This window comes from Cebidichthys violaceus, unplaced genomic scaffold (assembly GCF_023349555.1).
Source record: "Cebidichthys violaceus isolate CVI_PGR_0920_01 unplaced genomic scaffold, fCebVio1.0.p SCAF_62, whole genome shotgun sequence".
Lineage (NCBI taxonomy): Eukaryota > Metazoa > Chordata > Actinopteri > Perciformes > Stichaeidae > Cebidichthys > Cebidichthys violaceus.
This window is the reverse complement of record NW_027176839.1, coordinates 53,772-68,939: the sequence shown is the minus strand read 5'-3', so window position 1 is coordinate 68,939 and position 15,168 is coordinate 53,772. Positions and strand designations below refer to the sequence as shown.

The following is a 15,168-nucleotide window of genomic DNA, read 5'->3' as shown; positions in this document are numbered from 1 at the left end:
GCCACTAACTAACCTGGAGTGTGGACTGAGATCTGGACTGAGGTCTACCCTCTCTCAGATCCGACAACAAAGAAAACTACATTTTAAGAACCTTAAGGAAACACAAATGGGACCCTCAATCCTCAAGATTTCTGTCGTGGTGCATTTAGAATCTCTATTCGAGTCAAAACAAAGTAATTGTGCTTGGAATTTGAAACTTGAAAATCTTTATTCACTTGTTTCCAGTTTTCAGAATTGTGTGTGCATAGTTCAATATTTTGTGTGCATACAATAGAAAAAGCAGTTTTTTCCAGGAATGTTGCCACAGATTTCCAGTCTGTTATACTGCAAATATGTAAATATTGCAATAGTTTCATTAGTGAGCCATAGGCTCAATTACCATTGTGTTACCTCCTTCAGTGATAGTGACTTAACAGACATGTATTTTAATGAAACTCTTTGAAAGCACTTTAACAAGTAGAAAAAATATGTTTTATTGTAAATGCCATGTCACAAACAGAACTGTAGTACAAAAGTGTGTATAAACAATGCCCACAAAATTCATTTCTGACATATAGTGGTGTGCTATTTTACAGCTGAAAGTGCAGCGGCTCAGCGGCCTAACTTTAGCAAGAAGCTGCTGAACCTTCAAATGATATGGATAAACCCAAATAGTCCAATATTGTATGCATATCTTCAACAACTTTGAAATATGGTCCGTTGCCTGTGTGCATCATGACTATTCTATCAGAAGTGGACAACACTGATAGGACGGACACAATGAGTCATTAAGGGGACATGACCACTGAGTTTATTTCAATCTCTGTCCAACTGTTAGCCTCTCAGTTTCAGGGGTTGCTCTGATTGTGAATACAGCAGGGGCAGCAGTGCAGCGAGTCATGGATGAAGAGATCACACTCCACACAGAACACACAGCGACATGATGGACAGGTGAATATCTAGACAGAGAGGGGAGAGCAGATAAAGATGGATGGACAGACTGAAGTTACAATGAATAAACAAATTCAAGTATACAATTTTCACATGGGATATGAAGATATTTTTTAAGCAACTGGCATTTTATGACTGCAGTTTCACATAGTTGACCTAAAAAAAGAATAGTCAAAATTGAAGCAACGACCAAGAGAGCTTCAATGACACTGGATCCTACAGTTCCTATATTAATTCAATAACTAATAAACTCCACACCTCTAGTTTGTATTGCAGACCTGTCTGTTGTAGCTGGAAGATTACTGGTAAGTGTGACAGTAAATATGATTAAAATCAGTGTGGGGACCTATATTTCGTTCCCCATCTCTCTTCTCTCATTTCCTGTTATCCCTCTACTGCCGCCATCTAAACAAAAAGGCATAGAATGCCAAAAAAAACAATGGGAATAATTAAGACAACTTTACATTATTAGGGTTATTTTCTCATACTTGACAAGGTTCCTTCAGAGTCAAAGAAGGTATTTTACAACTATGTTTTACAAGCTGAAAAATACTTTGTGATGACAAACTGAACTTTTAAATATGTGGCCCTTTAAAAGGAAAACACTGTTCTATCATCTGAATGGCCTCTACAGATCCAGATGTACAGTCAACTATTGTACTTACACTTGTATCTTTCAGCTCCCCTTGACAAGCTTGACAGAACCTGAAACCAAATTACAACAAGTTTAGCTACACAGCAGCACTGTATCTGTGAATGATTGTGTGAATGCATGAGAGCCACCTGTCTGCTTGGAGCTCCCTCGCAGGACTCTCTGTAAAGGCTTGGAGGGGGAAAAGGTGGTGGAAGGATCTGGCGAGATGGGGCGCCGCCACCAGAGTCAAACCTTCGAGACAACACGCCGGTCAGAGCTACAGTACCTCCATTGGTTTTAAACACAAAGTACTTTTTAAGCAGCAAAAATAACTAGTACTTTTTTGACACAGGAAGAAAAATTAATCAAAGTCTCCTCTAATCTTACACACACACTCTCTCCTCTCTTCTCCCCCACACACACACACACACACACACACACACACACACACACACACACACACACACACACACACACACACACACACACACACACACACACACACACACACACACACACACACACACACACACACACACACACGACACATACCACAGACTTTACACTCCACCGGAAGCTCTGTGTACTTGGCGTGGCATTGCGGACAGAAGTATCCTCCTAGAGACAGACCGGCACCACTGCTGCTGTCCAGATGACTGGAAGACACACAACAGGAGCAGCCCAGCGCAAAGACAATTCACTTTAGTAGTGGCTGCCAACAGTCCTGGCCAAAAGGTTTAAATAGCACTGCTTTTGACTTACGACATGCTGAATGAAGGCTTAGCATCCTGGTCAATCAGAGAAGCAATGGTGTGCTGAGGAAAACCTGAACGAACAAGTGGGTATGAGACAAATATTCAGTAGATGTTTTTATAGTCACAAATAATCTTACTATTTTGAAGAGGAGCAAGAACAAATGTAATTTAGGGAAACAAAAAACATTATATTTGTGTCTTCCTTGTCTAATGGGAAAATGGGGAGGGACTATTCTTTAGGTTCAAAAGTGCTTTGCTCCCAAGGTTGACTTAGAATTTCCATTTGAGTGAAAACGATGGAATTGTGCTTCGAGTTCAGCAGTCTGGAGTATTGAGCTGCGTCCAAAATCCCATACAAACGTGCTATTTTTCTGATTTGTGTGCATAGTTCAAATTTGTGTGTGTAGGCAATGGAGAAAAACGTGCCTGATATTAGACAGAATTGTCAACTTGTTACACTCAGTTTCCATCTTCTGTCTGTCATTCCCTCCACTCTTATCAATTTCCATGGGGGATGGGTTTGATTTTTGCTAATCATGACAATTTAGTTTGTGCCGGTGCCGTTCGGAGCGAGTTAAAGAGGAAAGTAAAAAGAACAGAACTAGCCTGTGATGTATGAAGATATTGAGAAGATATTCAAGGATGATTCATTGTCATTATGCAACATTACAAAACAATTAAACAAAAGTAGTACAATTCTGTGCATTTTCTGAATAAGCATCAAGAGGACATTCAACATTCCAACCACGAAAGAGAGGACATTGAGTGAACGATTCAATAATGTCTGAACCGTTCTCCATTGTTATTACTCTTCAGTTCCAGCGCACAGTTGACAATGCTTGACACAAGGGTTAGTCGCGCCCCTGGCCCTGATTGGTGAATTTCCTTGTTGTGCTTATTTGACAATTACTATCTAATTGTTTCATGCAAAGTTTTATTGCAATATTTTCATCAGTGGGCCATAGAATCAATCACCATTGTGTTACCTCCTCAGGAGACAGTGACCCAACAGACGTTTATTCAAATGAAAATCTTTACGATTGCCACTTTAATCTTCTTTCAAACTAATTATTTCAAATCCTAAGCAATTCAGTAATGCCCGAAAACAGCTAGTCATGATAGTTTTAACAAACCTTACTGAAACAGGAGAAAATAGTACATTTGTTTGGGACTACTTTCAGCACCGCAGTGATCCACATTTTGGGCTTCAGTGAGTATCCGAGAAGCAGGATGGCATACGTGCGATTTAGTCTACTACAGTGTGTGGTCATGGTCATAATGATGGAACACATGGGATTTGTTGACAGTAATAATAATATATTGCCAGCCTTTCGCTCAAGAACAACCAGAGTTTTCACCGTGTTACCAGTGAGATTTTACATTTAGATCCCTACATATTAAAATGAATTGGCAAATGCATCACCTTGCCCTCAAAGTGGTATCTTTACGCCTACAAAAGTCATATCGCAGTAACTCGGAGCTCATACAGGATACCGACTATCTCTGTCTTTGTCCCTTTGTTAATATTGTTTCATGTTTAAAGACGCAGTCCTAGTTCTGCAACGGCAGCAGAATGCTTTTTGTTTGTTAGGCCAACATTTCAGCCAGTTCATAAGTGCTGCTATTCAACACTTGATGTCTGATAACTCTGTTGTGTCTTATGTTACAACTTAGTTTAGAAACAGAAGAGTAGCTTATCCTTCTTTCTCAGATGGAAAAAGATGGAAACTGCCTCTGAATACTGACCCATGCGTATTAAAGAGCATTCAGATGAGGAGCTGGCTGGAGGGGGTTTGACATGCAGCATCAGTAGCTCTTTGAAGTGACTCTCATCCAGGATAACGTGGTAAGAGCCGCCCGTTTCCCTGGTCAATACCGTACACACCCTGACCTCTGCTGACAGGCCGATCACAGAGACCCTCACCTTCAGAGACTTCAGGGTCTGACAGAGAGGAACACGGTTATACATCACAGTATTTGTTTTAGGTTTTTCTTAAGAGCATGAAAGACACACTAGAAACGTCAGGAAAGAGAGATTCACATTTTCATTAAGTTGAAATTAAACTAGTAAGCTTAGCAGCAGAACTGCATATCAACAAAGGTTATGACTATCCCCCCTAAGGAAGGGTGTCTGTACCTTAATCAGCTCACAGATGTTTGCTGGGTCACATGTAGTGAGGCTGCTGAGGATTACCAGGATCTCCCGACTCGTATGTCCAGGCATGTTCCTTCATACAGAGATCAAGGAACAAGCTGAGTGACACTCAGTCAGTAATATTACAGAAATGACAACTAACAATAACAACTATTAAAAAATAATAGAAACATGACTTATAATAATAATAATAATAGGACTGCAACACTGCAGAACATACTTGAGGGTCTGTATGGCCAGGTTGAGAGAGTTGTAGAGGGACGGCTCGCCTACGCACACAGTGTCCACTGCTTTCTTCAGAGCAACAATGTGTTTCTTTGGATTTCCTGGTGGTGAACAAAATACATCACAGTACATTAAAGCGGCACCCAGTCCCGGCAGCATTGGGGGTCTGGGCCCAGCCACTGAGGTCACCTGTGCCCGCCTTGGATGAGTTCACGTCCCCAAAGACGGACTAGTTAAATGTAATGAATATTAGCCACCACGCACACATAGTGTTGCAAAGTGCCCCAGGATGTAGCTGAGTTCCATTTCCTAATCTGCAGCCAGGTGAATTCTATTTCTCCTGACCGGCTAAATGTATTAACAACATATGTTGCTTCCAGGTAGATCAGTGAAAATTCAGCCTATCTTGGCTGTTGCACAGGATATGGAATACAGCCTTTGTGCGACGCACAATAAGCCCACTCACGGAAATCAAATGCTCGGCCACTGATTTCTGTCTCCCTGCACGTGGTAACTTCACAGACTGGAGGCTGTAGTTGACACAAGTGAAAAGTTTGAACAGATGACACTAGCACTGATCATGGAGGATTGTAGCTCTGTTTCGACAGAGCCGTGGTCACTGCTGACACATGGTTTATCTAAGGCATCATCAGCTTGAAAGTGCCATTTTTCTTCTGTTGCAATAGAGACAAAAATGAGAAATCCTAACATTAATAACATGCCCCAAGCAAAAACATGTTCATTATTCATTTCACTATACTCCTTTAGGTATTACATTGAGAGGTGGAGTCTAACATTAGCAGTTTACGTGATCCTCACCTGCCAGGTCAGTCAGCTTCTCGGCTCTTTTGTTCTTCGTGGTGATAATACCCAGCTGTAGACACACAACACATGTTAGATCAACCACTGCAAAATTATTGTTTTAACTCTTTTGCAGATATTGGATGATTGTATAAGAAAGATTGTTTCTGATTGGGGACTGACAGCAGTGCTATGTTACCATAACGAATGGGCCTCCAACACTTTTTCTGTTGCTGGTCTATGTATTTTTCCCTCAATGACTCATTTATGAAGGAGAACCATAAGTGCCAGAAAGATCCCTTACAGTCAATGGTTTTATAATGTAAATCTGCTGTTGTGTATCCTGTTGAAGCTTTTGCCACTTGGTAGCCATCATCTACTTTTACCCTGCATGGAATATAATATTCAGGGAGTGGATACAATTGGTAAAAAAATAATCTAAAATGATAACTTTGCGTCACAAGTTATGAGGCAAGTACCTTGGCCAAAAGTATTTGCCAATGCAGCAATAAGGATCGGGAACCCTTCAATTTCTGTGTACTAACAATATGATGGCGCAGACTTACACTCTTTTTCTCCAATAAACCAGAATGTGCCATGTTTAAATAAGAACTGATGGGATATAAATGTAAAGTATTAAGTTCAGTATAAAACATGCACAGAACTCACGATTGTATAAACATACCTGACTGATGGGGTTTTGGTCAAAATACTCCTCGACAAAAGTTTCCATCAGCTGAGGAGGAAAGTAAAAAGGAGATGGTGCTTCACAGCTGATCCTACCGTATGGCTGCTGGTGTACAGGGTGATTGGTCTGCTATAGAATATACCTTTAGAGAGGAGGTGAGGCGGTTTGGTTTCAAGTCCTGGTCTTCCATACTTCTTGAACAGTCAATCACCACATGGAGGTGTCGCATCTAGAGAACAACATCCTTTAACACCTTGACGTTTTTGGTAATGATACATTCTAAACATTATATTTTATTTTCCTCATAGCAAAATACACTAATCCCAATATGGCATTTAATGTTATGCTGAGTGTGTCCACAGTAGTCCCTAGTACAGTGTTCTGATGGCCAAATCATTTCTTTGCACCGCAACCCAAACAGACCAGTTAACACTAACAACTGAAGCTGTCAGCTTATTTGATTTAGGTATCCCAATCAGTGGCCTTGCATTGAATTGGTGCCTTGAAAATTTGTTGTTTTTGCCATATTCACAACAAGGGTCATTGCAACCTGCAGTGCCATTCATGACTTATATTAACAGTTATATTGTGAAACAAAATAAAAATGAGTTCTGTGCTTTGCATCTTTTGTCTGATGATATGATCCCATATTAATCGAAACAGTTACAACAATGTTGACCAAAAGTGTAAGTGGCTATTTTTGCCTTTACATATATATAAAAATAATGTGGTGTAGTATTTTGCCACCATGCTGACATGAGATCTCTAAAATAATACAGATAAGTGAAGCACGAGGCTCTGTAGGAAGGAGGCAGAACTCACTCACCATTCCAAGCCTCACTTGTCCATGGCTCTCGGTTACCCTATGAGGTCAACAAAGCAGCAGATACGTTTGATGTAACTTTTGGAGAATTAAGTGACTTCTTCTTTGGACTGAGCAGTACAGAGTACTGGGGTATACAAATATATACAGCAGCCAGAGGAAAAGGTTCCAGAGACAATCTAGTAGAACATACCTTGATCAAAGAAGGAAGAGCGTGAGAAGAAAAATGCATTTCAAAAGTGCCAGCAGAAGAAAATAGGTCTCATTTACATCATACAAGCGAGGTGTCTAAACAAATAGAATGGAGTCTGAAGAATAACAACGAATTATCAAATCAACAATTTTCACGTTTCTTTGTACTTGTCAGACAACAGGCACATGCACACACAAACCTTTTCCTTTTAGACTGGAACAGGATCTCTTCTACTGTGGCTTTTAGTGAGCCAGAATCATCCTCTTTCAGCACCTCCCTGTAGGAAAACACATATATTCCACAATGTTGCACCATAGAGAGTCATGGACATACATTGTACATATATGACCTGGGCTCATTGGTTAGTAAGCTTTATTCATGCTTTGTTTCTAAATATCATTGCCAATAGTACTCCTTTATTTTAGCTCCTTTCAGGCACTGGTGTTAGTATTACTTCTTATAAACTTAGATTTGTACTCTTGTTTTTAATCATATGTTGTTGTAATTTACATTTTCTATTTTAGTTGACTTTTTTAACTATATTTATCTCACTCTTATTGCTCTTCTATTTTTGCACTAGTGTCAGTATTACTTCTTCAACACTTAATGGCATTATTATATTGTTTATAACATACTCCAATTTTTTTTTTCTTCTTCTGTTGTAATCTTCGATCAATCTCTGGCACAGGAGTTTATTTTATTTCTCTCTTTGGAATTAATAAAGTTCTATTTTATCTTATTCAGTATGGTCATTTATTCAGCGCCTATTGACAAAGCTTTGTCTAATTCAAAGCCTGATTTTTTTGGCTATTCAAAAGGTCCTGAATAAATTCAGGCTTTTACTGAACCCAGATAAGACTAATTACACTCTCTTCACTCGATACATGAGAAACCCTCAGTACAATAACTGGGGCTCAAATAAAAAGTCCTGTGTTATAAATACCCATTATTGCTTAAATCACAGGTCTCTTAAATGTATTGCATTTAGAACCCATCATTGTAACCTCTATGAGGAGGTAGGGTGCCCCATCACTTACCACTCGAAGGGAACAACACTGTCTATTTTGTATTTACCAGGCAACCATTTTATTTATCATCGCTTAAAAAGGTATTAGAAATATGCCATACCAAACTTGTTCATTGTTCAAAGAATGCATTACCTTGGATACCCCATGTATGAATACGGAAGTGAGAAAAACTGCATTCTCCTATTATGCCCTTCATAGGTGGAATACATTCAGGACTCCCTTAAGTTAGACAACCCAGGAACAGTTTACGTTTCTATTGATCGATAGTGAACGCTCCTGTTTTAGTAAATTTGTCTGCTTTGTCCTTGTTTTACTGTTTGTGTTTACTTATTTTTGATTGTGTATCTGCAGGGCACCATTGTGAAATATATTTATGTAAACAACAACACATATTTCAAGTTGAAAACTGAATTAGTTTAATGGTCTTACCATGTCCTCTCATAGCCCCCTTCCCAGCGCTTGGCTCTCTCCGGTTCTTCATCCATTATGTCTGCCAGCAGATATTCAAGTAAAGTTAGAGCCAAAAAACAGAGAAAATTCAGCTTCACATCAATACACAAGTCTTCTGCGCAGGGTGTTAAACTTCATTAATAGCCCAGGAATTGCAAGGAGTCACTTATCATGCTGTTTAGCCATTTTACTCTAATATTAATATAAACTAAAGCTAAAACTGGTTTATTACAAATATTTATATGACAAATACTAGTATTCTATATCAGAAGACACTAATGATTCCTAAAAGGCTGTGTTTGAAACGTAATGACAGGAAATTAAGACATTATTCAGTTGCAAGTATATTTAATGGTCAAAGCCAAAAACATCATCAGAGATTCTAGCGTTACCATAAACAGTCAATAATGGTCTGTACACGAAGTACAATTCATTTGCCGTTCTTCACGTTGTTTGATTAACAATGTCAGTTTAGGGGTGTTACCTAATGACTGTAATGTAATGTAATGTACCTAATCTCATTGGTCCACTTGTGTTCATGTAAATGTGTTCCGCAAAGTGAGAGTTCGTTGTTCGATAGCCGATGCTGCCTAAACGCGGTGAAAGCTTTGCCTGTGTTATTGTCGCATTAAATAAACACATGCAATGAAATTCAGCGCACCAAAAACATCAGTTCCAGTTATCCAACTTTAATAATGACAACTGAGTAAGGAAGTCGAGAGTTGGAAACAGAGACAGCTCGTCTTCAAAGTAAAAGTTGCGCATTTTCAAACGTGTTTGCTCCATAGTGCAATTTAAGGAGAGCTAAATTAAATAAACAAACAAATAGCCAAAATAATTAACAGAATATATAACTGTGATAGTCATATTTCTGCCACTTTCCCACAGTTGAACATGAATAAACTGCACAAACACTGAATTATTTGTATGCAATGATTCATTATATTATCAATTTATGTATTTAAATAAAGGCTTCTATTCACTATTTGGGTGAATGTTTCAGGCTGTTGTGTGGAGACTTGCAATGAGTCTGACTTGAACTTTGATTTTATTGCTGGCTCTGTTGTCATGACAATGAAGCCACTAAGCTATTCAATGCAAAATCCTTCAAGTTTATTTACTGTTTACACTTTTAACTATTCTACATGAAATAAAATGAATTAATAATAACAGGATAATCCTCTTGACTGTGTACAGAATGCTTCATCATCATGACTTTCCACCAAATAAGAGTCACTTTCAAGCATCCTCTCATACTTTAATAGCATTTTCAATATGGCAGTCTGCACATGTTTCTGTTTACAACACAAGCCTGTGTTATAATGCTTATTAACAACAGTGATAACATACTGTATAACACAAAATTTCACTCTCCAAATTGCTATATTTTTAACAAATTACAGTTGTGTCTGCTGCCCATTGGCATCATGGTAACATGAATTTCAGGCCAGCCAATCAGCTCCTTCCCCATCTTCAAACTTTATTTCAGAATCTTTTGTTATCTACTATTAAGTAGTACTAATCCTTATTATTGCAGTATTTTTTCTTACAGGATCTGAATATGAAAAGGCGAGTTTGTTCAGGAGCAATTCACTGTTCATTAAAAGTGGTTTAATGAAACCCAGAACCTGTTAATTAACTATAGTGTATTGACCATTTTAAATGACAAAATAGCATGAAACTTGTTGTGCTTTGACAAACTTTGACACGTGTATTTGAGGACAAATACTGAGGTCATAGAACCAGCAGATCTAGATTTTTCTCTCATAAAGTTATTGCACGAATTAATTTAGCTTTCATGTGTGCGGTGTCTCTGTGCAGCCTACACTGAATCAGTGCGCTGAATTGCATTGAACAGTGGCAAATTAATTATACTACGTGCACGGACCAATAACGTTATGTTAAGCCGAATTGTTTGCTGACCGTTCAGATGATCAATAGCATTATGCATTATTATTACATGTCGTTAATTGTACCGAATACTGGAGCGAATGTATAAGAAGACGCTAAATTGTTATTAGAATAGCGTTCGACACAACAGCCAACACTAGTTGGCAGAGCTGAATGATTTGCTAACATCACATTTAATCACTAGTATTATGCACATCTTATTTCAAACACTGCAGTAAGATAAAGTAGTTTATTGTACCCTTCACGTCACTTGAAGTAATTAACGTTAACTTAGCATTAACTTTTTACACAGCGAGCTAGCTAACAATTCTGTTCAAGAGCGTGACGTTAGGTTGTTTATGGAACGTTAATTCAAGCTGCTAATGTGAACCAAGTTAATGTATCATCTAGTTATTATTTATTGTTGTGTACGATACGAATTTATATCGCACTCATGAACATATAAAGACAACTTACGTTACGTGAATAACAAAAAATCAGTTGTACCTACAATGCCGTTTGAGTGCAATGCCAGATGGTGCAACGGATATTTCTTCCGGAAAGAAACACGTTTTCCGGAAAAAAAACAAAAAAGCGCGTTGTCCGTCTTCTTCTTCCTGTACTCGTTCTCATCTTCTTCTCTGGTTTTATTGGCAGTTGGCAAACACGCTTAGAGAAACCCTACCGCCAGCTACTGGACTTGAGTGTGAACCAGTAGGTTTTGCAGGGAAAAGTTATTACTGTTGTTAATTAGAAGCGAAGCAAAGCTGCTGCTGGGCGCTTAGCTCTCCTCCTTGTTGCTGCTGGAGGCTCCACTGAAGCCTGGGGTGAAGCACATACATCTGATTTCCAGCAGAATCCGACAGAAGTACAGGAAACAATATTTAAGAAAAGCTCTATAGAAATAGCGAGTCTTCTCACTCATGGTCTCGTTTACTTCTGAAGGTCATATCATATACTGGTAAATCTATTGTTCTGAAGCACTTTCTTGAACAAAATAATGTAAACTTTGTTTGCTTTCACAAAAGCCACATTTGGGCTATTCTCAGCCTGAAACTTCAACTAGGACCCTAAAATATGAAAATTCAGTTTTGGGCAGTAAAGTGGTAAAACCATCATGTATCAATTAAATCAACATTGAATACATATTTAGTTCTGAAGAACTTTCTGGAAGAATGTCATGTGAACTGTGTTTTTTTTTTCTTCAGAAAATCGACTTTTGGACTATTCTCAGTCTGGAAAATCTTTTGTGAGCCTAAAAGAGGAAAATGCAGCTTTGGACAGTAAAGTGATGAAAACTTAAGGTATTCATGAAATCAACTTTGGAATGGTAAATCTGTTCTGAAGCACTTTCTTGAAGTGCTATTCTCAGCCTGAAACATCAACTTAAAAAGGTGAAAATTAGGGTTTAGGCAGTAAAGTGGTGAAAGCATCAGGTGTTCATGAAAATGACACAAAACTGTAAAATCATGTTTGCTTTCACAAAATCCACTTTTGGCTTCTTCCCAGCCTGAAACGTCTTTTAATGTAAAAAAAAAAAAAAAAAGTCATAAAAGAACAAGTATAATATATTGAAAAAAGTCATAGTATAGTTTGTTGAATAAAACAGTATAAAAAGTAAATACATATAATGTCCAAAAAACATTATGAAAGGTCATCGTATGCTATGTCCAAAACAATTAATTGTATTTTATGTAAAAGAAAGTCATTTAAAAGACCAAGTATAATATGTTGAAAAAAAAGTCATAGTGTCAGGAAGGGAGCTCTGGAGGAGGACTCGGACGCAGAGTAGAGGTTCAGCTGACGATCTTTTATTTCCAACAAAAATACACAGGGAAATCCCTGGAAACAAAAAACTCCTCCGAAGAGGGAAGAACAGGGAAATGCTCTGGCTAAACTAATAGAGCTGGGCAATATTAAATACGGGAAGCCAACAAAAACCTCTCTTAGCGAGGAAAAAAGAAAATAACAAAGTAGAACTAAAAATGCTCTGATTTAACTCAAAGAGCTGCAAAGTCAAACGGCAAAAACCAAACCAAAAATCTCTTCTCGAGGAAGGTAGTAAACTACAAGTAAAAATGCTCTGATTTAACTCGAAGAGCTGAATAGTCGAAAAGGCAAAAAGCAAAACCAAAATCTCTCTTACCGAGGAAACAAGAAAATAATCAGTCACTAACAAAAAGGCTGTGAAGCAAAAGACGGCACAAGGCCAACCAAGGACTCTATAACAAGGTTCGGAACAGACAAAACTATGACTTGATACTCGCATAAGGCGGGTGTGCAAGACGAAAGGACATGACACACTGGCACAGGACAAGGGGAGACGCAGACTATAAGTACACATGAGGGAAGTGGGGGAACAGTTGGACACAATCAGGAATCAGGGAAGACAATCAGACTGGTGACACATGAGGAAGGGCAAGGAACCTGAAACGAGAGGAGAGTTCATTTCCAAAATAAAACAGGAAGTCACAAAACAAACGTGGAGACAGGACAAAAACCCAGCTTGACATACAGGTGTGACACATAGTATAGAATGTCGAAAAAACATAATGAAAAATCATAGTGTCCAAAACAATTCATTGTATTTTATGTCAAAAAAGTCATAAAAAAGACCAAGTATAATATATTGAAAAAAAGTCATAGTATATAAGTAGGTCAAAAACAAGTATTTTATTATAGTATTTTATGTAAAAGACAGTCATTTAAAAGTCCAAGTATAACACACACTACTACTATACACACTATTACATGCACTGCCACACACACTACATATACCACTACACCAGTAGGCCGTCAGGGCCAGCAAAGCCTTCTCTGCTGGCCTAAACAGAATCACAAAATGATAGCTATTTTATCATTTAATAATTTTTCACAAATACACTATATGTATTATCATTTTTTTCCAGCTTTTTTTCCAGCTTTTTTTCTCATTGCACAGCTACTTCCTCAGTTGCTCTGCTCCTAGCCTGCAGCATTGCTTCCAGTGCAGCTTGTTTTAAGTAGAGCTTTTATCCAATCAGATTTCACATCTCTATGTAAGGAGAGAGGCCCAATGCCCTCTAGGTACACTTTGCAGATTAAAGTAAATGGGGACGATATTGTTGATTGTCATAGAGTTCAACCAATCAGATCTTTAGTTTGACATGTTGGGCGTATTCTTTGACATGCAAGAGGCACGTGCGTAGGCTAACGTACTTCTCGGTAGCCTACAAGTATGTTAGCATTAACGTGCAGCTCAGCACTAACGTGCGCCGTGATTGATCAGTGGGCTAGCGTGACTGTTGTGAAGCTGAAGCTAGCTAGCAGAAGTTAGTATTAGTAGTAAGAGTTCAAGTTGAAAGATATGTAAGTTATGACATTGACATGACATTTTTATTTTTTGCAGATTCTTTTGTAGATTCTTTTTTTTTTACCTAGCTTTGTTTTATTACACTTTTAACACTCAATGGCTGAAGGAGACGGATTTGGTGGCGGAGTGTAATGGTAATTTTTACGTGGTATATTTTTCTACTAGTATATTGCATTCAAGCATAAGTAATTTTGCTCTGAACTTTGTTGAACTTCACCGTGTCTCTGTTGTGCAAAAGAAGAATTCTCTCTTGCCTGTTCACAAAGATAACTAACTGTGTTGTATGAGAATGTTCCACCACCGAGGCCTTTGGGCCGCTTGTTTTAGTTGCTGGCCGATTGTTTTTCATTGTTGTTCCTATCAGTCTGAGCCCAAAATATCTGTAATATTGGCCATTGGCCCCCACCTTTGCTCATTCTGTATAAAGAAAGCTTGTTCACTTTTTTCGAGGTTCTTCCTCACTGAGACTGTACGCATTCTGTTGTGATGATTGAACCTTCTCTGCGCAGAGAATGAATACTTAAAAGACAACCTGGTTTTTGGTAGTATGTATTTCAGCATTAAAAGACTCACGTAAAGCGGGTATAGGAATATTTTCCACCACAAATTGGCGTCACAAACAGGATCCCTTGTAAGATCGTCAGGAGCCAACAGGGATGGGCGAACTGGCCCTTCTGCCTCTACTTACCTCCAGACAAAATTAAGAGAGAGAGGCCCGATCCCTGTCCTGATCGTTTTCACTGGGATCTAATCCTGATGGACTCGTTAAGTCCAAATAACTACAAATTCTCATTTGGTAAGTCGCTGAATTTTTTAAAAATAATTGTATGAGTGAAATTGATCCAGGAAGACTATAAAGGTATATTTGTGTCTTTATTACGCAAACAAACAAAAAAGGTTTTGAGAGCAAATTTCTCGCACTGCAATCAAAAATCAAGTTTGTAAGTAAAATTACATAAACTGAGAATAAATTGTTTGTTAGTTTTGGTTCTGAAACTTGGCTGCAAATCACAAATCAAAAACGTTTGCTTTCAAAACAAAAACCTTTGCTCTCAAAACAAAAACCTTTGCTCTCAAAACAAAAACTTTTGCTCTCAAAATGAAAACGTACGAGTTGAGTTTGGATGTAGTGGGCGGGGAATGAGCCAGGAGTTTTTATTGGTGCATGTAACATCAGCCTGCAGTGGGTCTTTAAAAAAAGAGACTCCATGACACAAACAACATGAAAGCAAAGTGAAGTGCTG

General features: G+C 38.3%; 1 protein-coding gene across 3 annotated transcripts; it reads right to left on the bottom strand.

Moving 5' to 3' along the window:
- Nucleotides 1-448: 448 nt before the first annotated feature.
- On the bottom strand, nt 449-11,162 carry gtf2h2 (general transcription factor IIH, polypeptide 2). 3 transcript variants are annotated; one of them, XM_068734285.1, is made up of 15 exons: nt 11,084-11,162; nt 8,662-8,722; nt 7,404-7,481; nt 7,015-7,051; nt 6,331-6,417; nt 6,186-6,236; nt 5,519-5,573; nt 4,695-4,800; nt 4,457-4,547; nt 4,066-4,261; nt 2,327-2,390; nt 2,117-2,220; nt 1,714-1,816; nt 1,596-1,635; nt 449-938 (listed from the first exon to the last, which is right to left on the bottom strand). In XM_068734285.1, exons 2-15 carry the CDS (start codon nt 8,715-8,717, stop codon nt 828-830), a joined length of 1,179 nt encoding a protein of 392 aa, XP_068590386.1. In that variant the 5' UTR covers nt 8,718-8,722; nt 11,084-11,162; the 3' UTR covers nt 449-827. The 3 variants fall into 3 exon arrangements, with proteins under 3 accessions (XP_068590386.1, XP_068590387.1, XP_068590388.1); XM_068734286.1 differs by having other exon boundaries at nt 11,080-11,142; XM_068734287.1 differs by lacking the exon at nt 11,084-11,162 and adding an exon at nt 11,050-11,070.
- Nucleotides 11,163-15,168: the final 4,006 nt, after the last annotated feature.

Bases quoted from the DNA above. Each gene is read 5' to 3' on its own strand.
- gtf2h2 (XM_068734285.1), bottom strand. From the start codon at position 8,717: ATGGATGAAGAACCGGAGAGAGCCAAGCGCTGGGAAGGGGGCTATGAG. The intron at 4,262-4,456 runs GTACAGACACCC...CCTCTCTGTCAG, and splicing joins ACATCTGTGAGCTGATTAAG to ACCCTGAAGTCTCTGAAGGT. The intron at 939-1,595 runs GTAAGTACAATA...CTCTCTGTCTAG, and splicing joins GGGAGCTGAAAGATACAAGT to ATATTCACCTGTCCATCATG.